Here is a 22,066-nt window from a genome sequence, read left to right as displayed (position 1 = left end):
GGTCAACAGAAATACTTTGAAGACCCTAACAGGAGCCCTCATATACAAGGTTTCTTATGCATGCACATCATGGTACCACAGCACCTCAAAGGCCAGGGCGGGAACCCCTTTTGGTGTTTTAAGCATTATGTTATAGGCCTACTTTAGCTATATTGAAAAATAGCAGATCTACACGCTCATAGCGCGGCACCGGGTGCCCCGCTTACAAGCTTGTAGGTCTGCTATTTTTGAGAATTTGTGAAAATGTGGCGCACATCTTTGAATAGTGTATATTCTTTCAGAGCGAGCATTTTTAACTCAAGTCTTTGCTTCTGGAGGGTCCCTGGAACTACATATTTTCAGATGGGGGTCGGCGGCCAATTACATAATAGTTTTTGGGGTCCTTGACATGAAAAACTTTGGGAACCGCATGCACTGAAATAGAAACTGTCAGGATTTAGAAGACATTTGTACAATCGTCCTCGGGTCTAAATGGGTTAAAACTAGGCCCAAGACATCCCAAAACAAACTGGTCAGGGTATACTATAATACTTTGCCTTACTCCCAGAACTAGCCTCATTATATCCCTGCCCATTTTGATAGGCTGTAATGGCTTAGGGTTGACGACATGCGTAGCCTACAGTACAGCAACTTGCAATGGGCCTGGTCTACACGATTCGCTACACAGCCTACACCAAGATATAGGCTATACCCATGATGTTTGTACCTGTCAAAATGCTTCCTTAATGTCAGCGAAGTTCAACAAAGTTCAACAAACCACGTTCAAACCAGATTCAGCTCAAACAAGGGGTTAAAAAATATGAATTTCGCTCCTATGCCACTAAAATGTGGAACAGCCATTAAGAAATGTGAATACCTATCCTCCTTCAAAACCTCTCTCAAAGAGCACTTACGGGCGGTTGCGATTTGAAACTCATATGGCCCCTGTAAATAAGTAAAAGTCCTCCTATGCCCTCTATTTTTCTATACTGTTCATGTATTCCCTTTTTTGTAACTGTGTATTTGATGGGTCTATACGTTTTTTATTTTTACTTTGCAAAGATGTGTGTATTTGTCTTTAAATGTCTTGATGAATTTAAAATGGAGGACCCTTATGAAAACAAGTCCTATAGTGCTTTTTCTGGTTTTATCCCACAGTTTTTGTATGAAACTGTACCTTCCTTGAACTGCAGTGCCCCCAAAGTCCCCATTCTGCAATCTGTTAATAAAAATGTTCAATCAATCAATCATTCAGTCAATCAGGTTGGTGGTGGTGGACTTCACGTACGCGAGTGCGTATGTGCGTGCGTGCGAGTGTCTTATTTCAAAAGCGACCGAACGTATACGACAACTGTTTTATTTTGAAGGAAAACTAACTCAACGTCTGGCCAGCTTGTTGCTCATGAGTGAACACTTGACACATCAGGAAGCACATCCCATTCCAAGCCAAATTATTATTAGCCAAGTCAAACTTCATCATTGCAATTTAGGAAATATCTTTAAATAGGCATCATCAGATTCATCACACATTCACACAAACATACAAAGTGCCTGTAAATATATTAATGCCTTTTATGAAAAATTAGAAAAATATATATGGAAATCTCGCCACAGTACCGTTTGTGTGTGGGTGTTTGATTGCTAATGTCTGGATAGTCACGACACGCCTCCACATTAGCACAATGAGGGACGAAATCGATCAAATAAATAGAGAAATAAAAATAAACAGGAAAATTAATAATTATTAGTGAACGTAATACACGGGGAAATTAATTAAAATGAAATAAATGTAATCCGAAAACAAATGGCCTACAATTAAAGCATAATGAAGAAAATAAATTAATACAAAATAATAATAAAAAAGTATTTTCCAAATTATAACTTGTATTTCTTTAATTAATTTGGCATTTAAAAAAAAAATGTTATTATGTAGTCGTGTGGCAATTTAGTTACCACGTGGTTAGTTTTTTTGTCAAGTCAGACCTACTGTCCAATAAGAAGACCCTGTAGTGGTACAGACAGTAGTGTTAGATTAAAGATTACACTTCCAGACCATTTTTACTAGTCGTGCGTCCGTCTGTCTCCCACTCCGTTTGGTTCACTGTCTGCACCGCCGACTATAGGCACTTCAAACTACAAGCATAACCGTGGCAGTCAGCTCGTTCATCGACGTGTTTAGTAGTAGCAGTTATTCAGCTGGCTAGTTATAGTTCGACCCGACCACAGACAGACAGACACAGACAGAGCTAGCTGGCTATAGTTAGCAGCAGCAGCAGCGATGGAGTGGCTCGGGAATCATGGAGGCTCGGTGGTGTTCCCCGATGGAGAGCCTCCCGATCGCGGCGCCAGTGACCCTGCTGCATCGGCTAGCTCTCCCCACCAGCAGGTATATATATATAAAGCGACCAGCAATGGGGCACACATATATGTTTTGTTACCTGTGATATAGTTTAACCACGGCAAATGTGTCGGGCTGTTGTTGTGGCTGCGATCAGTGAGGGGGGGGGGGGGGCATGTCAAGTTGGGTAGTTGGAACTGTACAGTGTGTTAGCTTCGCTAGTACAACATGGTAGCCATGGTGGTGCCTGATTTAAATTAGCAAGCTAATTTTAATTTGTCCTAATAATCAGCAGTTCCTTAACGTCGTTGCCATATTTATTACCCCGCCGACCCATCTCAACGAATTCGTGTCGTGTGTGTGTGTGTGTGTGTGTGTGTGTGTGTGTGTGCGTGTGCGTGCAGGGTGCTCAGTCTGACTGATTGATTGAAGTATTAACATTTATGCAGCATTACAGTACATTTCAAGCACAACTCAATACAAAACTGTTAACTGTGGATGACACCATAAAAGCATTACACTTGTTTACAATAGGGTCCATCCACCATGTTCAATTCATCATAATGTATGAAGTATCACTATTACATTGTCGGGCTACTTTTTCATGCAGCGAATGAACATATCACGTGTACATGTATTTATGTAATCTTAAGGCCAAATTCGCCACTCAATTTAACACAGGGCTGACTATCATTATCACAATGATGAGAACTATAATTCCAATTTCCACCCATGAAACTAAAATCTTTTGTCTATGACGATACACCATGGTAACTACGTATTGCATTCCCCAAGGTCCTTGGTATTGTCAGCCACTTGACAGCTGTGTGTGTTGGTTGGAAACGGCATTAGTGTCTTTGGATACTAGCTGGTGGTGGTGAATTCAATACATGTATTTTTAGCATAACATCCAAGCCTGTGCCAAAAAAGGGTTGGTGGTGGTGGTGGTGTGGGTCTTGGGAAGCTACAGGGCTGTTCTGGAAGATGACTCGGAATGATTTGACGGTTAATTTGTACTATCTAGAATAAATGTATCTGCATTTGTCATAGCGCCTTCATCAAAAGCGCTTATAAATAATGTATTTCACACTCGCACTCCCATTCGCCCACCGGTCCGAAGGTGGAGGCAACTAAGCCAGGTACCACCCTTGGTGTTGGTTTGTTCTACCCTCTCTTACCTCACCCCCCCTTTTGTCTTCTCCTTTCTTCCCTGCCACCGCAGATGACGTCTGCCCTCGGCGACAGTGTCATGGCCTCCCTGTGCCAGAGCAGATCGTCCATCGTGTCTAACTGGAGGCTGGCCGAGGCCCAGGACCAGCTGTGCTCGCTGGGGGTCCACAGCTCGGAGTCCCTGGAGCAGGAGCGGGCGCGGACCATGATCTGCCCCACCGAGCTCTCGTACACGGAGGACGAGTGGCGCCGCAAAGAGAGCATGCTGGGAGGTCCCAGCCCCAGCCACAGCCCTGTGCTCGGAGCTGTAGGAAGTTGGGATGTCTTTGATAAGGTAATAAATGATGGCTTTCATTTGCGCGCGTCTCATGATAAGCTGCAGATACAGCTGTAGAAAGTGCTTGTTTCTTGAGATTTCTTGGGATTCGTCAAAGAGCATAAAATACCAAGAACCGAGTTGCTATGGCAACCTTTTTTCTTGATGTCTCAATTACTTTAATAGAGTAAAAGATAAAAAAGGGGCGTTGGCCCGGGCGGTTACCTCAACCGTCTGGTCAGTGGGCTCCTAGGCTGCCAAGCCAGCCGGACGGCGTGCCGCGGGTTCGACTCCCGAGCCCGACGGCCTTTGTCACTCCCCATCTCTCTCCCCTTTCCTGTCTAATTACTGTAAGTAAAGTAAGTGTCCTTGCTGAGCCATGAGGCCCATAGGGGGCAGGAGCCTATCTCCTGTTTCTGTAGCGTGAGGCAGCTTGATGTACAAGTACACCCCCCTGGACATGACACTAGTATGTCGCAGGGACTTACCCCCCAATCCAACCCTTGATGCTGAGTGTCAAGCAGGGAGACAGGGAGTCCCATTTTTAGAGTCTTTGGTATGACCCGGCCCGGGGATCGAACCCCGACCTCCCAGTCTCAGGGCGTCCACTCTAACCACAAGGCCAATGAGCTGGTAGTCTAATTAGTGTACCCTATCAATAAAGGCAAAACGCCCCAAAAAAAGAAGAAAAATAAATAAAGAAGGAAAAGTAGATTTTTCCCTGTACTGCACATTTGCCCAGTGCATGTTAGCCTACTGCAGGCCTTTGTTGACTAGATTTAGAAGACATTTAGAAGGGTTTTGCTTCTGAAATGATCCATTATTTATATGGAGAAATCCCATCATTTAAAATGCATCTCAATGGGCGAGAAGGACAGCTTGACCTGTCTCTCTTCGCTGCTAACGTTTTGGCTGTATATATTTGTAATTACATCAGTTAAGAGTCTTGTTATAAGTACTGGATGATTATTATTATTATAGGACTGATATATCATCTGCCTTACTGTCGGTCTATAGATTATACTCTATCCTTCACCATCAGTGATTGTTTGAACTCTTGTCCCTCTTTCCCAGAGCATCATTAATGCCCAAAATAAACCTGAAGAAATAGTTCAGGACAGAAGCAAGACATTTCCACAGAAGTATGATCAAGAACTCAGGCATTTTGGTGAGTGGTCAATGCCTTTGCCATTGAAGATTACAGCACTTACAGCACTGGGATTTCAGTGGCTTTTCATTATGAATCAAATTCTAATTACTTTATTTGTAACGATTTTTTTTAATTATATTTGGAGTTTACATTTTTCTGTACTTCTATCAACCTGAAGCATAACTAGTCTAGTCTTGTGTAGCCAGACTTTCAGAGATCTCTACTTACTTCTAAGTCTGGTGACGTTTTTTTCTTTTTATCTGGGGCTACATGAAGATGGTAACAATTCTGAGATTTTAAACAAAACCCGCATTGTAGAACCAATGTGAAGCACCGAGGATGGTCCTTCCTAATCCAAGCTCAATTCTCTTTTAGTAGCAACGTGTATTTGGCAAAGACGGTTCATTCATCACCAAAAAAAAACTAAACGTGGTTCATTCATGACAAAAACAAACAAACATGTGAATGCAGCTCAACATCAATGTATACACAATATTTTGGGCCGATCAAATAATTTATAAGACGAAAAATAAAACAAATAGTGTTGTCTCCTGACTTTCTTTTCTTCTTTCTAATGATTTGATCGTCCCAAAATATTGTGTTCATTGTCATGATTCGTCACGATCCGAATTGGCTTTGTCCGCGGCGTAACCGTCTTTAAATAAATTATATTAAAAGTGCCGATGGGAGAATGCATGGGGCTTCCACTTCCTGGGCCACTCGCTTTTCTGAAAGGGGGCGGGGACTGCGACGCTCTATAGACTAGAGCGTCGTAGTCGCAGAAAGAAGAAAATAAAGGCCCGGATAAAACACTATGTTTTGTTTTTCTTCTTATAAATTATTTGACCGGCCCAAAACATTGTGTTCATTGTCATGACTTGTCACGATCCGAGTTGGCTTTGTCCGGCGGCGTAACAGTCTTTTAAATAAATTTACTTTTTGAAAAGCCTATATGGCGGAAAATGAACGGGGAATAATTTCCTGGGCCACTCGTCGTTCTGTTTATATAATACACTAATCCTAGATCTTTTTTTTTTTTCAGATTAGCATCAAAAGATTTTATTGTTTATGATTGTGATTGTTTTTTGTTTTTTTTTAGGCTTCAGCCCCCAGCGCCTACACAGTACAGTCCTCAGACATCCTTTTTCTAAAACGGCTGATTTGAAATCACTTGCTTTATGCATTCTGCAGGCATGTTGAGGAGATGGGACGACAGTCAACGGTTTCTGTCGGACCAGCCGGAGCTCATCTGTGAGGAAACGGCAAACTACTTGATCTTGTGGTGCTTCAGACTACAGCAAGAAGAGGTAAAATTACCTCTTCTTCCTTCTAAGGAACACACTGTTCTCGTCATGCCCTGTCTCAATTTCTCTTTTCTCTCTCTCCCTAGTCTCCATGTGGTTGATGGTTAAAGCATTTCTATTGTGCAAACTTAAAAAAAAAAAACACACATTTGAGCTGACCACCATACTCTACAGACAAAGACAAAATAAATGCAAATGCAAAAATTAATTCGATAATGCCATTTTTAAACTCTGCTCAACCCCATTGTTCCCATTTTCCTGGTACCGGTACTTGTAATAATTTGCTTTGCTGGTTTATGCATTATGTATTGCACACACACTGAATTCGCTTTTTAACTCGCACAGTCATTGTCCGCCAGTGTTTTAATTTGACGCTACTTTGAAGTCGATTGCAATGTCTCACAATATTCAAAGCTCAGGACCGGTCCTGTGAGCACTTCATCTTAATCTAGCACCCTCCCGTATTTTGGGTACATTTAGATCTAACTGATATAAGCCTGATATAGGGCAGTGGTTCTCGGTTGTCCGATTTCTTTTTTGTCCTTGATCCCCAACTATGTGATTGAGATAGTTGGGAAACGAATGAACTCTTACGGGTCTGTAATTCTGAGAGTGTACACATGGAGTCCATTATGGGAGTCTGTGGTCTAGTCTAACCCATTCTGAACGGGAACCCCTTTTGGTGTTAGCATCATGTTATGCTTTAGCTATTGAAAAATAGCAGATCTACAAGCTCATAGCGCGCCACCGAGTGTCGTGCTACGAGCTTGTAGGTCTACTATTTTTGAAAAATCGAAGAACGACTGACGTAGAAGATTTTTTTAAAATCTGATCTCAGGTCAGAATGGAAAACGGTCAGGATGTAGAAGACATTTTTAGAATCTGATCTCAGGTCAGAATGGGCTAATGCATACCAGGGGGTCCACGGAATTGAGAGGTTACTTTGAGATTCACTGTTCTAGTGCATACCTGGGCATCTTTCGTTATGTTCGATTTATTTAGTTTATAAAGTTAACATAACTATAATTAAAGGCATAAATATGTTACTTTTCAGGATTTCAATTGGAAAAATAGCAAAAGAATTATTCAGGATTTCAATTAAAATAATAGAATCTACAAGCGTTTTTGAGCTTGTAGATCGTCTATTTCTGTTACGACAGTAATATGCAATGTGGCCCCTCTGGAGTGAGAGTGGAACTATAGTGGCCCTCTGGAGTGAGTGTGGAAATATAGTGGCCCTCTGGAGTGAGTTGGAACTATAGTGGCCCCTCTGGAGTGAGTGTGGAACTATAGTGGCCCCTCTGGAGTGAGTGTGGAACTATAGTGGCCCTCTGGAGTGAGTGTGGAAATATAGTGGCCCTCTGGAGTGAGTTGGAACTATAGTGGCCCCTCTGGAGTGAGTGTGGAACTATAGTGGCCCTCTGGAGTGAGTGTGGAACTATTATTGGCCCTCTGGAGTGAGTGTGGAACTATAGTGGCCCCTCTGGAGTGAGTGTAGAACTATATTGGCTCTCTGGAGTGAGTGTGGAAATATAGTGGCCCTCTGGAGTGAGTGTGGAACTATAGTGGCCCTCTGGAGTGAGTGTGGAACTATAGTGGCCCCTCTGGAGTGAGTGTGGAACTATAGTGGCCCCTCTGGAGTGAGTGTGGAAATATAGTGGTGCTCTGGAGTGAGTGTGGAAATATAGTGGCCCTCTGGAGTGAGTGTGGAAATATAGAGGCCCTCTGGAGTGAGTGTGGAACTATAGTGGCCCTCTGGAGTGAGTGTGGAAATTTAGTGGCCCTCTGGAGTGAGTGTGGAAATATAGTGGCCCTCTGGAGTGAGTGTGGAACTATAGTGCGGCTCTCCTTCGTCAAAGTTGCCCACCCCCATTCTAGAACACACGTCGTCAACGCCTTTGTTCTCCTACAGAAGGAGGCCCTAATGGAGCAGGTGGCTCATCAAGCGGTCGTCATGCAGTTCATCCTGGAGATGGCCACCAACTCCGAGCAGGACCCTAGATGTTGCTTCAGACAGTTCTTCCACAAAGCCAAAGTAGGTGTTATTACTGTACGAGTGTACGTTGTGGAATAGACTTTCCAAAGATATGGAATTTTGTAAAAAATAAATGAATAGAAAATAAGTGTTTTGAATTGGTCTCTCCAGACAACTATTCACATGTGAAAAATGTGGCTTACAATATGTCGGAGAAACGAGTAAAGCAATAGCTGCAAGGCTGAGACAACACAAATGCAATATTAACAATGCAAAAAAAGACAACTAAAAGGCTATGCTATAATGTACTGTAGCGTTCAGAAATTGTGGAATAGTTGTCTTGGCTTGAGAGACTGCTTTTGCGCAACCCTTTTGATTGTTAGTACGTGTTATCAAGAAAACGTATACAGCCAAGACTCGACGTTCTCTATGCATTTATTTTAGTCCAAAATGTGGATGGTGAGCCATAATGGGTCAATATTAACCCTATTCCGGGGGCCGGGCGGGAACCCCTTTTTTTTGGTGTTTAAAGCATTATGTTATACTTTAGCTCGAGCTACGAGCTTGCAGGTCCCTGGAACAGCAATGACATGTGATTTTGGGGCTCCTTGACATTATATATATATATATATATTTTTTTTTGATCAATTTTTTTTTAATTAATTTTTCACACATGAAAATATTATACATTTTTCGAACTTTTTTTATTTTTTTATTTTTTACATTATATAGTTTGAGAACCACTGACATAAAAAAAAGGCATTGTAGGCCTTTCTGCAATGGTGTGGGAACCAACTCTCTGGGAACGCTTCATCTGTCCCACTCAGGTGGTCGGTTTGTTTCCATATCTGCGTTGGGGGGGATCAGTGGGACTGGAATATAAAAAAAAGCCGGCGATCCCGAGCACTGAAAAGGTTAAAAATAATGTACATTTATTTTTAACCACCCTCTCCTCATTTTCTTTCACCTTTTTTCACCGATTCTACAAATGCCTTCTAAATCCTGACAGTTTTCTGAAAAACCCCATGTCTGTGGTTCTCTAACTATTTCATGTCAAGGACCCCTAGAATTATATATATATGGCCGCCGACCCCCGTCTGAAAATATGTTGTTCCAGGGACCCCCGACGCATTTGAGCTAAAAACGTTCGCTCTGAAAGAATATAATTCAAACATTTGGGACACATTTTCACGATTTTTCAAAAACGGCAGACCTACAAGCTCATAGCGCGGCACCAAGTGCCGCGCTATGAGCTTGTAGATCTGCTATTTTCCAATAGCTAAAACATAACGTAATGCTTAAAAACACAAAAAGGGGTTCCCGCCCCAAAATGGGTTAATGTTCTAATCTTGTTCATTTTTCACCTTTTTTTTATATTTTTTTATATAAAACAGGCAGGACAAGAGGGCTACTTAGACGTCTTCCATTCGGAGCTCGAGGCCTTCAAACGCAGAGTGAAAGACTACACGGTCAAATCTAAAGGGGGCGCTGCAGCACCCAAAGACCCAGCAGCGCATCAAAGTGCAAACGCACCCTGCAGCAGGCTTGATCCCAAAGAAGTGCTGGAAACGTTACCCCCGGTAAGTAACTCACTTCAACAGTTGTTGTTTTTGAGTGGTGCAACCACTCCCAAGGAACAGCAATGTCCGTGTACCTATGTACACCTATGTGACGTTAACCTATGTGACGTTAATGAGCACCAGTATATGACTATGAGTACCAGTAGGGGCGCTGTTGTGCCAGAAACAGAGAGAGGGATAGTGCTGCACTGTTGCCTGCTAGAGAGAGAGAGAGAGAGAGAGAGAGAAAATAACGCCGAGACGGCTTGTTTGTTTTTGGACCACAACGCTTGCATTATGAAACGATTTCATCTTATTCTCCATAGAGAAATGACTTCTGCGAACCAGGGGATGAGCGAGTGACGTCAGGACTTTAGCGCTCTATTATACTGTAATTTGAGAAGGCACGGTTACATTTTGAGAGCCTGTGCGACTTTAAAACGGTCGCGATCTTCAGCCCTGTTAGTAATTGACCTTTTTTGCCCACCAAATTCACCCAAACAATTCAGATGTTGAGTTGGGCGATGATTGTGTTATGATTTGACGAGGCATTGTATAGACTTTATAGGGCGATAACTGTAAATGGGTTTTCAGAGTCCCGGGATGGTCTTTTAACCCATTCTGAACGGGAACCCATTTTGGTGTTCAGCATCATGTTATGCTTTAGCTATTGAAAAATAGCAGATCTACAAGCTCATAGGTGGCGCGCTACGAGCTTGTAGGTCTGCTATTTTTGAAAGAACGACTGACATTTTTTAGAATCTGATCTCAGGTCAGAATGGGTTCACCAGACCAGTGTGTGTCCACTGGAAACCTCGTATGAATCTGATCTCAGGTCAGAATGGGTTAAGACGAGTCCCATGCAGGGACATTTGATGAATCCCACTTCACCGACGTTAGGAGTCGTATTTTGCCATTTTTTTTTACAAAATGCAGCATTTAACTCCCATTTCATTTTATATGGTTATAATGTGGTTATTATTCATGTAGAAAACGGAAGCAGAAGGTTTTTTTTGTTTTGTTTTTTTGTACGTGCATTATTGTTACTGTACATGCCGAGTACAGTATAGTGCATCCCGTGGATGCAGAGGACGTTGTTTTATTGCGTCCTTTAACCCATTCTGACCGGGAACCCGTTTTGGTGTTAGCATCATGTTATGCTTTAGCTATTGAAAAATAGCAGATCTACAAGCTCATAGCGCGACACCGAGTGTCACGCTACGAGCTTGTAGGTCTGCTATTTTTGAAAAATCGATCATTTTTAGAATCTGATCTCAGGTCAGAATGGGTTCATCAGACCAGTGTGTGTCCAGTGGAAACCTCGTATGAATCTGATCTCAGGTCAGAATGGGTTAACTATAAACTGCGTTTTGGGATGCTAAATGTTTAATCTCTGAAATGATGTCTTTAATTGTAGGAGCTGAAGGCGGGCTTCCAGTTGCAAGATATGCAGATTCTACAGAATGTGCTGAGCAGCATGAATCCACAGGTACTGATGAGTAATCACATACTAACGCATACCACCTGACAAATGTTCAGTGTAGGAAGATAAAGTAGTGCCATATTTATTTACCTACATAAAATAAGGCCTTTAATAAAGTTACTGATTGAAAAGAATATATATTGTTTGCAAACACAAAAGGCACCACTTGGTGGCAGCAGAGTGGTCTTGGTCAGTGACTTTGTAATCATTAGAATAACAGAAAATGCTACAGTTGTTGCAATCCGTTACTTACTTGGCTTCTATTATTGTTCTATTAACCCATTCTGGACGGGAACCGCTTTTGGTGTTTATTGAAATGGCAGATCTACAAGCTCATAGCCCGGCACAGAGTGCAGCACTACGAGCTTGTAGATCTGCTATTTTCTTTAATCATAAAAATGTGGCGAAAATCTTTGAATATATATTCTTTCAGAGCGAATGTTTTCATCTCAAATCCTTGCTTCTGAGGGGTTCCTGGTAGGGCTCGATTAATCGACGTTCAATCGATACGCACGGGAATCGATTTTTAAATTTTGAATCGAATAGTCATTAAAAAAAAGCGGCCGCTTTTGGTCCGCGAGACGGCCCCATTTGGTCCGCGAGCCATGCTTGCGCCTCGCAGCACCTCGCAACGCCTCCTCTTTCCCCGTGTTAACAACAAGGAAGTCAACTGAACAAGTGTGGTTGCATTTTAAAATACCCTATTTGAATAAAGGTTGTAGGCTACACGAGAGTGAAAATGACCGCTGGGAAAATCCCTAATTGAGAGAGTGTAGGGAAGCGCACCACAGCTCAGTGGACATTAAATACAGGCTACCATGTTTGATAAGTCATATAAAAACATTACTTACACCCAAATGAAAATATAAACTTCACAGATTATAGATCACTTGGAATTATAACAATCTGTTGAGTATTGCCTGAATAATGCCACTATAAAATCCCAACTTTTATCGATGCGCCATTGCGCTGAGAACCTAGTGGAGCCTGGCGGTATACATTATACTTGTGAGGACCTGCTTGGATTTACATGGTGCGCTCAGTGCGCGCACTGAAAATTCAAAGATCTGCAATCTCATGCGCTGCGTTGTGCATATTGGTATTGGCTGAGTGTAATGGCACGAATGAAACTAGGCCTATAGATTTATTTTGGCGATGCAGAGAATTGATTTTGCCGTTGCCAGCGATATCTTTTTTTTTTTTCTTGTCTGACTGACCTGTTCCACCATCACTGTGAACTCCCATGCAGCAGAGCAGCTCCTATACAGACCAGACCAAAACACCTTTTCTCTTTGGCATTCAATTGCACCTGATCGTATTATTGTAATTATGTAGCCTATACTATTTGCCTGTGTTTTTTCTTTTAATTATGCTTTTTTTTGTGCGCCGATGGTGATGCTCCACTTGTTTCAGCCTGTAGGCCTACAGCACTTTGGTCAGCTTTTATTGTTTTAAATGTGCTATATAAATAAAGTTTGATTTAGGCCTATATTGGAGCAGGTGCTGGCAAATAACTAATTACTGTAATGCCATGCAGTGAAGTTGCGCAAATGTCAACTCAATTAGCAAGCGGAGCTGCTCTCATGCACTCTGCACTGCAGTCTGCAGCACAATGACTGCAGATCTCTTCTTAAAGTTTACTTATTATGGTTTACTTTCAACCATAAACCATAATATGATTGACAAACCTTGGATTATAATTCTTCATCGACCCAACAGCGCATGCAGCATGACTATGAGGTAATTTAATTTTGTGGGATTTCTCCATCGGCATCGCGATGTCGATAAAAAAATGGGATTTCACTAGTGGCATTATTCAGGCAATACTCAACAGATTGTTATAATTCCAAGTGATCTATAATCTGTGAAGTTTATATATTTCTTCCCATACGCACACTCACAGTCACATTAACTTTATGATCAATGAAATCAACCGTGGTTGATTTGATTGATCATAAGTTGGGTTTCGAAGCGGCGACGTTCGAAACAAATGTATCGAGCATGATCGATCATCAAATACGTGATCGAAGGTCAGCCCTAGTTCCTGGAATAACATATTTTCAGATGGCGGTCGGTGGCCAATTATATATCATTTTTTGGGGTCCTTCCTTTACATGAAATATTGAGCACCACTGAAACATGGGTATTCCAGAAAACTGTCTGACGTCAGGCCTAAACGGGTTAAGGATGGATGAAAAGGTGATAACCTACAAGGTGCTGTGAAGTTAAATGAATCAGAATGACGACAAACTAAAAAACAATTATGTCCATGAAATGTTTTACCTTCACTAAGGTCTTCTCAAAAGAACCATGAACGGCCAAAGCCTAGTTAGGATTAAAAATAGATTACACAAAACATTGAAGGCAGAGAAACATAACTCGGTTCCTTTACTTCTATGCCTGGGACAATTCATCACATTGCTGCTAAATTGGGATCTAGGTGTAGATGGGGGGGAAATGACTTTGGCATTTGATAAAAGATGGAACATGGCCGTCAGGTCAGTAAACGACTTATGCCGCAGGCTGTGGTTTGTTCCATACTAAACAGTCCAGAGTCTCTGTAGAGAGGTTTAGTATGAAAGCCTTTTGTGAGACAATTAAGCTGCCCCCCTCTGACAACAACCCCCCCGCCTCAGGGTCTGACAACTTGCCAAACAGCTAGACGGAGAAAAGCCGTCGTCTCTCCTACGGCAAAAAAAGACATTTAGCCACGAATCTCAGAAGCCGTTGAATTAAGCGATATTAGTAATATTGCTGAATTCTTTTGTTTTAGGTTTCAACCAATCGGATTGCTTTTTTTCCCGAAACGACCTATTGTATAATTACTCACTGAAGCTGAAGCTTAGAACTACCGGGCCTATTGCCAGAAGTTCTTTATGTTTTTTGTAAATGTATTCCTAGCCTCTCTGAACCGTTGACGTTCGTTCGGCAACGATAAAACGAAATGACATCATGCGAAGTTTTTGACGGGGGCCCGGGGGTCTTTCAGAACCTCTTTTGTAATTCAGAACGTTCTCTGTAATCCGTGCGGTTGATCAATTCTCTGTATCATACGATTTTGATCACAAGTCAATCAAAGGATATGGCTTGAAATGTGAGTGTTGATTTTGACCTCTCCACTGGTACTATGGGTGGCAGAGTGGCCAGTAGAGCAGCTGGATGGGAACCATTTGGTTACAAGTTCGAACCCTGCGGGCTCCCCCCGGAGTTGGTGTCGGAAGTGTCCTTGAGCAAGACACTGAACCCCCCCCTAATTCCTCCCGATGTGCAGGTTTCAGGTGCCTTGTGTGGATTCCGCCGCCATCGATAAGTGAATGTTAAATGCACAATCTTATGTAAAGCGCCTTGGGGGAGGGGTGCGGCGGCCAATTGCATATATAATTTCTGGGGTCCTTGACATAGACAATGTTTGAGAACCACAGAAAACATTTAGGATTTTAGAAGACATTTGTAGAATTGTCCTCAGGTCTATAAATGGGTTAAAAAGAAAAAGTTATCTTGTTTATATAACTGAAATAATAATTTAACCCATTCTGAACGGGAACCTATTTTGGTGTTGGCATCATGTTATGCTTTAGCTATTGAAAAATCACACACGTGTGAACTGAGTGGTGCAATTCCCCCTCTCTCTCTCTCTCTCTCTCTCTCTCTCTCTCTCTCTCTCTCTCTCTCATTAGAGACACAGCACTACCCCTCTCTCTGTTTCTGGCGCCCCCTACTGGTATAAATACGTAACATACTCGTGCTCATACAGGTACACAGGTACACGGACATTGCTGGTTGTAGGAGTGGTTGCACCACTCAAAAATAGCAGATCTACAAGCTCATAGCGCGCCACTCGGTGAGCTACGAGCTTGTAGGTCTGCTATTTTTTGAAAAATCGAAGAACGACTGACATTTTTTAGAATCTGATCTCGCGTCAGAATGGGTTAATCAGACCAGTGTGTGTGTGTGTGTGTCCAGTGGAAACCTCGTATGAATCTGATCTCGGGTCAGAATTGGTTAATATTTTCATACGGAATGACTGGGGAAGTGCTGGACCTTCTTGACCCCGTCGTGTCTCTCCCACTATACACCAGGTGGCCGAGTACCACGCAAAGCGCTTCTTAGAAGCCGGACTGTGGACTAACGCCGGGCGCTGGGCAAAAGACGACGGCACAGAAACAGATGACATGCGCATGATGGAGACCTCCTAGCGATTGCGTGTGTGTGTGTGTGTGTGTGTGTGTGTGTGTGTGTAGGGGGGGGGGGGGGGGGGGGAGGGTCTCTCTCCTACTTCTTTCCCTCCTCCCCATCAATTATACTGACCCGTCAGACCTTCCCGACTTGACCTCCAAGAACGACCCCGAGTCAAACACCCCCCCCCCCCCCCCCCCCCCCCTCTCTCTCTCTTTATACACGGCGTGCAAATCAGCGAGTCAGCCGCTTTATCACACGCAGCTGGTCAAGCTCAGAATGCCGTGTACAGAGAGGTTGGGGTGCAGGTGTGATGAATATGAACGGGAAGCATGATGATCAACCTTTTTTTTTTTTAGGCGACGCTTGTTTCAATGCACCGGGGAAACGGGTGGTGGAATCTTATATTATTATTATTATTATTATTATTATTTTTTTTAAGAAGTGGTAAAACGATACCGGTATAGATGCTGTCAAACTTGGTCATCTCTTCTTGAAACACTGACAATGGTAATAGAGAAGCTTGCCTCCAAATAGCACCAGTGTTGTTTTGTTGTTTTTCAAAATCGGTTCACCATCTGCTGCCTATATTATTCATTTTATTGAAATTATGTTTTTTTTTTTTTAATAATGTCTTATTTGTCTGCAGGGGACATCGATGCTATTTCTTTAAAGTACCAATTTATGAGGCATGCTGCTCACCCAGTGCACAAACTGCACAGTTAAAAGTATACATGTATGCTTGTTTCAAAGTTTATAAATCATGTAACCATTGTTCCTATACAGTGGCACGTTTATACCTCGACTATAACCGATCACACAATCGAATGCTCCAAACTATAGGCGACATGAATACTTGAATCGTGCCGACTTCTCAACATCGCGATATGAATATGGAAAATGTGCAAGTGTGTAAGGTTAATGTTTAATCAAATAAGTAACGGACTGTTGGATGCCGTGAGGAAAGGGTTTGCGATGGCATATTTGGGACACAATACAATGTGACACTTACCGTGTGGTATCTGGGCCTCGGGCCTATAGCTATAGCGCCAAAGTGGGTTTCATTGTTTAACTATTATTATCATCGTGAGCTTTTACCCCCCTTTTTTTTCTTTTTTTTTTTTTGCTGTTCCAAAACATGACGATGTTTTGCTGCCTTTTCAGCTTTACTAGTTTATGTGAATGCAATGATGTGCTGCTGTCCAGCCGGCCACCCGTTAAACATGGTTTCTTGCATGTTAAGTCGTCGATGTATTCATTGATGCTGTGAATTAATCAACCCTACTGTACATTACTGTACTTCAATGACCGGGGTCCCTCAGGGGTCTATACTTGGCCCTCTTCCCCCCCCCCCCGCCCCCTCTACTGTGTGTGGCTGTGGCTGTGAGTGACAGATATCGAGTAGATGGAAGATACCTTTTGTTACTCATTTGAGTCAATATGAGTAAGAAGTAACAATGGCCTTTAAAAAAAAAAAAAAAAAAGCCATTTTGTGTAGTGGTCTTTCTATGTATGTTTTCTGAATAGTATTTGAGCAAGTGGAATGCTTGGATTAATGCAAAGTTAATGATAGCAATAGTACGGTATGTTTATTATTATTTTTTTTTTGGGGGGCTGGTTAAGTCCAGTTCCATACAGAACGTTTCAGTAGCAGAGTCATTTGAAAGCGTCTAAGGAATTTAATTTGTTGCGTAAGGATTTTTGTGTTTTTGATTATGTCTAAAGTTGAGAAATTCACTGATCGTACGAACCTGACTTGGCAGAAGTATGTTCATTTAAATCCTTCCGAAAATAGTGACTTGGTATTGTCTGGAGACAAGCTTTTAGCACAGTAGAAGACTATTCATACTCCATGTTTTAGGTGATAAGGTGACCACTGAAATGGTGGTTAGTAGAAACGGATGTGTTTGGATGAGCGGTGAGTCTCTTATCACCAAGGCTCAGTGACGTCATGTTGTAGTTTTAGTAAAAAACGAAGAGGTGTGTTTGGGTGAGCGGTGAGTCTCTTACCACCGCGGCTCAGTGACGTCATGTTGTTGTTTTAGTAAAAACAGATATGTGTTTGGGTGAGCGGTGAGTCTCTTACCACCGCGGCTCAGTGACGTCATGTCGTTGTGTTAATAAAAACAGATGTGTTTGGGTGAGCATGAGTCTCTTACCACTGTGGCTCAGTGACGTCATGTTGTAGTGTTAATAAAAACAGATGTGTTTGGGTGAGCGGTGAGTCTCTTATACCACCACGGCTCAGTGATGTCATGTTGTAGTTTTAGTAAAAACAGAGATATGTTTGGCTGAGCGGTGAGTCTCTTACCACCGGCGCGCCATGACGTCATGTTGTAGTTTTCGTTGGTCACTCCACTGGTCACCGTGTCGCTTAAAACTGGAATATGAATAGGCTAAGAAAATAACTAAGATGACATGCCGTATAGAACTCAAACGCTCTTACACCTGGTATTAAATGCATCCCTGGCATATTTATGCTGTATTGTACTGTATATGTAGCCCAGTTAAATTTAGATGAAGGCAAAATCATTACTTATAAATGACATGGGGAGACTGTCCTTTAAAACTGAATAGGACGTGGACACTATAGCTGCCTGGGGGCTCAGTTTATAACGCAGCAATTAGATTGTAGATGTTCAGTGTTTCCTGTGCCCTCTGCCATGTTTGTCGGTAAAGTTCAAGTAGTGATGTATCAAAAATGTGATTGATTTGCATTCAGACAGCCAGCAATGGGTTTTAAGTACGCTCCCAAAAAAAGTTTTGTGTCTGTGACACCTGCTATAGGGGCCGCAGTCTGCGTTCAAAGATTTTTCCTGGAAGCTTTTGTCATTGGTCCAAAACCGATTTGATTTGATTTTAGCGCGGTATAGAGCAATACATTAACCCATTCTGCATCATGTTATGCTTTAGCTATTGAAGAATACCAGATCTACAAGCTCATAGCGCGCCACCGAGTGGCGCGCTACGAGCGGCGCGCTACGAGCTTGTAGGTCTGCTATTTTTGAAAAATCGAAGAACCACTGACATTTTTAGAATCTGATGATCTCAGGTCAGAATGGGTTAATCAGACCAGTGTGTGTCCTAGTGGAAACCTCGTATGAATCTGATCTCAGGTCAGAATGGGTTAAAGCATGAAAATAAAAAAAGGGGAAAGTGCCAGGAGGAGGCAAGAAATAAGCGTTTCTGCCGGCAAATCGGCTAACGAATCGGGAAGTGGACACCTGCGGCCCCTAAGAGGTTTCAGAGAGACTAAAGTAGGGGGGGGGGGGGGGGGGGGGAGAAAAACTAAAAACTAAAAAACTTTAAATTGATATTATAAGTTATTACTTATAGCTACTTTAAATGGCGACCTTGAGCACAGTTGATATAGTATTTAATTTTCGCCAGTTTTCTTTCTTTTTATGTTTTTGTTTTGTTTTGGTAATGCTTTATTGGAGAGCGTATAGGGGCATAGAGAGAGACACGCAAGACCTGGGTGATGGATTCTAGAGCTGTCCCCATACCAGTTTTTTTCAGCCCTGAGTACAAGTACTTAATTTTTTAGTACTCTCCGATAACTAGTACCGATACGAGTACTTCATTTTTTTTGTTGAGAAACCACTTATTTCACCCCCTTTTTCAGTTGTCATTTATGCTTGTATTTTGGCTGTGTTGGGTCAGACTTGCTCCCGTTTCATTATTCGTTCAGCCTATAGTGTCGATTGGATGTTTTGGTACTCGGGTCAAAGTATCGGGAATGCCGGTTCCGAGTACCGAGTACGAGTACTTGAGGGTGGTATCGGCCCCAGTAACCGATACCAGTATCGGTATCGGAAAACAACTCTTATTGGATTCGCACCCGCGTCCTTGTGACTGACGAGGAGCCTATCGGTGTGGTCAGTGCACTAACTGACCCTCAGGCAAACCTCTAAATTGCACCTGGTTTTACCTTGACTTTTGCTCCTGGAATCTTCAAAGATTGACTTGGTTTTGCGGATAAGCTTTTCTCTCTTTTACATGCAGTAAAAGGTTGGATCTGTAATACGATTGGAACCACAATGTATTTGCAACACGTGCTCTGTCTGTGTACCGGTGGCTATATATAGCCCTAAATGATGTGTTTGGATGGATGTAATCCTCGATTATTCTGCAATTTACACTAAACAAAATAGGAAATACAAACTGAGCTTCTTTACGAATTTTATTTTTGTATGCAGTGGATATAAAGTTCTCTGCGTCTGAATGTGTCCAGCACTTTATATTTGTCAAAAGAAAAACCGTACCATGTTTAAACGGAAGAAGTTGAGGTGGGATTTCTGAAGCACTTGGCTTTATATAATTAATCATATACCATGTTGGTTTCTTGTGTCATTGTTAACGTTTTGTTTCGGTTTTTTTTAGTCAGTCCAAAGTGAATTATAGACATGAAAAAGGCCATTTTGTCCCCCCTCCCCCCCTGTTGTTTTTTTTGTTGTACTATGTCCCTTGACTTCAGTCACAGTGGTCAAGGGAGTTCTTGTTAGATTTATCCAGTGGTGGAAAAAGTATTGCTTTACTTACGTAAAAGTACCAGTACTGCAATTTAGGACTACTTCGTTACAAGTAAAAGTACGGAATTAAAAATGTACTTGAGTAAAAGTACAAAAGTATGGGTGTCAAAATGTACTTAAAGTACTAAAAGTAAAAGTACTCATATTGCAGATTTCACAAGTTCAAAATGTGTACAAAATCTGTTGAAAATAGCAGATCTACATGTATAGATACTATATGTATGTATGCTATAGGGTTGAAGTGGTTAATGTATGTTTTCTAATCAAAAATTAAAATCAGCCAAAGCAACTAGTAACTAAAGTTTTCAAATGATGAAGTAAAAGTACACATTTTGGCTCTGAGATGTGGTGGAGTAGAAGTACAAGTACTGGAATTTGGAAATACTCGAGTAAAGTACAAATACCTCACTACTTGAGTACAGCATTTAAGTAAAAGTACTTAGTTACTTGCCCACCACTGGATTTATCAAATTGTACCATCGTGGCAAAATGCCCTTCAGACTCGGCCAAATCTTCCATGCTAACGAGCTAGCTGAAATGGGTGCAACTATCTGCTGAGCATGATAATCAGTCACAAGTGTTTATAATTGCGAGCGTTGACTTAAATATCTTCTCTTGGTCCGTTAAAACTTGATTAAAGAACATGTTTTGACACAAAGCTACCGTGTGATGTGTAGATCTTAGAGTTAATTGTCTCCCCTTTTTTTTTTTTAAATGTTGTTTAGACACTTATGTCCACTATTTGTCCATGCTGTATAATGCAGGTTTCTAGATTAGGCATATCGGAAAAAGGGTCAGCTAATTTTTTGTTTTTAGACATTTATCATCATAGATAAATATGGTGAAGCTCAATAGAGCGTCGCAGTCCCGCCCCCCTTTCATGACGACGCCAGTCCCAGGAAATAATTCCCAATGCATTTTACCCATAGACATTTCAAACCGTATTTATTGAAAGACCTTTATAAGCGTTGTACAAAGCCAACTCAAGTTGTGATAAATCATGACAACAAACACAATATTTTGGACCAAACAAATAAAAACAACAACAGTGTTGTAACCTGCTGTTTTCTTCTTCTTTCTAAATATTTGTTCTGCCCGAAAAATTGTGTTTGTTATGATTTGTCACAACTCGCGTTGGCTTCGTACGACGCTTAAAAGGTCTTTAAATAAATACTTTTTGAAATGTCTATGAGGAAAATGAACGGGGAATCATTTCCTGGGCCCTGGTAGGGGGGCGGGACTGCGACGCTCTATTGGTGTTCAACAACAAACCAACACACATAGCACATTTTGAGCAGTTGATACGAATAACCATGTAAGTATAATTTATTCTGATCCCTCCCCAAAAAGGCCTTCTCTGCCCTGACCCCGTATCCATAATGTATACATTATGAATAATTAGTATGGACTTACAGTATATGGTTTTTCGTCTCAACTGCTATGTGACTGATTTATTTTTTTACTTTGCTGTGACAAATAAACTATGCAAAGTCATTCTAGGGCTTCAGTGGATGTACTAAAAGTAAAACATCTGGATTATGTATTCCGATGCACCCAAAAGTGTGTGTGTGTGTGTGTGTGTGTGTGTGTGTGTGTGTGTGTGTGTGTGTGTGTGTGTGTGTGTGTGTGTGTGTGTGCGTGCTCGCTCGTGTGTGCAACAAATAAATATTGGAAAGCCTCATGATCACTGGAGATACAAATCTTAGATCAAAGTACATTAAAGCTCAGCTTTTCTCACACTTGACGATAACAAAAAAAAATGTTAAAATGTGGCTGTGCTGAACATCTCTACAAACTATACCGTATAATCCTGTTTAGTCTTCTGATATGATATTTGTGTTTCATTGGCCTGTGTTAACTGCGGGGGAAAACGGCTATAATTCATAAATCCTCAAGCTATACGGATTTGCGAATAGGGATGTTACTGTCTGAATCTGAAATAAAACAAAAACAAAAGTGACTTGAATATGAGTGTCCAGTTGTGTCTGTTTGCGCTTTTCCGACACACCGAAGATCCGAAGCGGGGGGGGGACATGCGATGCGATGCGAAAGAGCGATGGTCCGACACGCGCTGCTCCCGTGCT

General features: G+C 41.8%; 2 protein-coding genes across 2 annotated transcripts in view; both read left to right on the top strand.

Annotated features, from left to right (window-relative positions):
* rcl1 (RNA terminal phosphate cyclase-like 1) overlaps window positions 1-10,958 on the top strand; it is a 106,779-nt gene extending 95,821 nt beyond the window's left edge. The window contains exon 10 of the mRNA XM_080756529.1: window positions 10,907-10,958. The gene's annotated coding sequence lies outside the window, so the exon portion shown is untranslated. The remainder of the gene's footprint in view (window positions 1-10,906) is intronic.
* cdc37l1 (cell division cycle 37-like 1) lies at window positions 1,744-21,914 on the top strand. Its single transcript, XM_080756530.1, has 8 exons — window positions 1,744-2,365; window positions 3,540-3,821; window positions 4,878-4,971; window positions 6,145-6,260; window positions 8,170-8,292; window positions 9,627-9,812; window positions 11,209-11,280; window positions 15,354-21,914. The coding sequence occupies exons 1-8, from the start codon at window positions 2,258-2,260 to the stop codon at window positions 15,468-15,470; spliced, it is 1,098 nt and encodes a 365-aa protein (XP_080612656.1). The 5' UTR covers window positions 1,744-2,257; the 3' UTR covers window positions 15,471-21,914.
* The last annotated feature ends 152 nt before the right edge of the window (window positions 21,915-22,066 follow it).

This window comes from Protomyctophum bolini, assembly GCF_963924005.1.
Source record: "Protomyctophum bolini genome assembly, chromosome: 22".
Lineage (NCBI taxonomy): Eukaryota > Metazoa > Chordata > Actinopteri > Myctophiformes > Myctophidae > Protomyctophum > Protomyctophum bolini.
This window is presented reverse-complemented; position numbering and strand designations above follow the sequence as displayed.

Coding starts and splice junctions, on each gene's coding strand:
- cdc37l1 (XM_080756530.1), top strand. CDS start 2,258: ATGGAGTGGCTCGGGAATCATGGAGGCTCGGTGGTGTTCCCCGATGGA. Junction 2,366..3,539: donor CTAGCTCTCCCCACCAGCAG/GTATATATATAT, acceptor CTGCCACCGCAG/ATGACGTCTGCCCTCGGCGA. Junction 3,822..4,877: donor GTTGGGATGTCTTTGATAAG/GTAATAAATGAT, acceptor CCTCTTTCCCAG/AGCATCATTAATGCCCAAAA.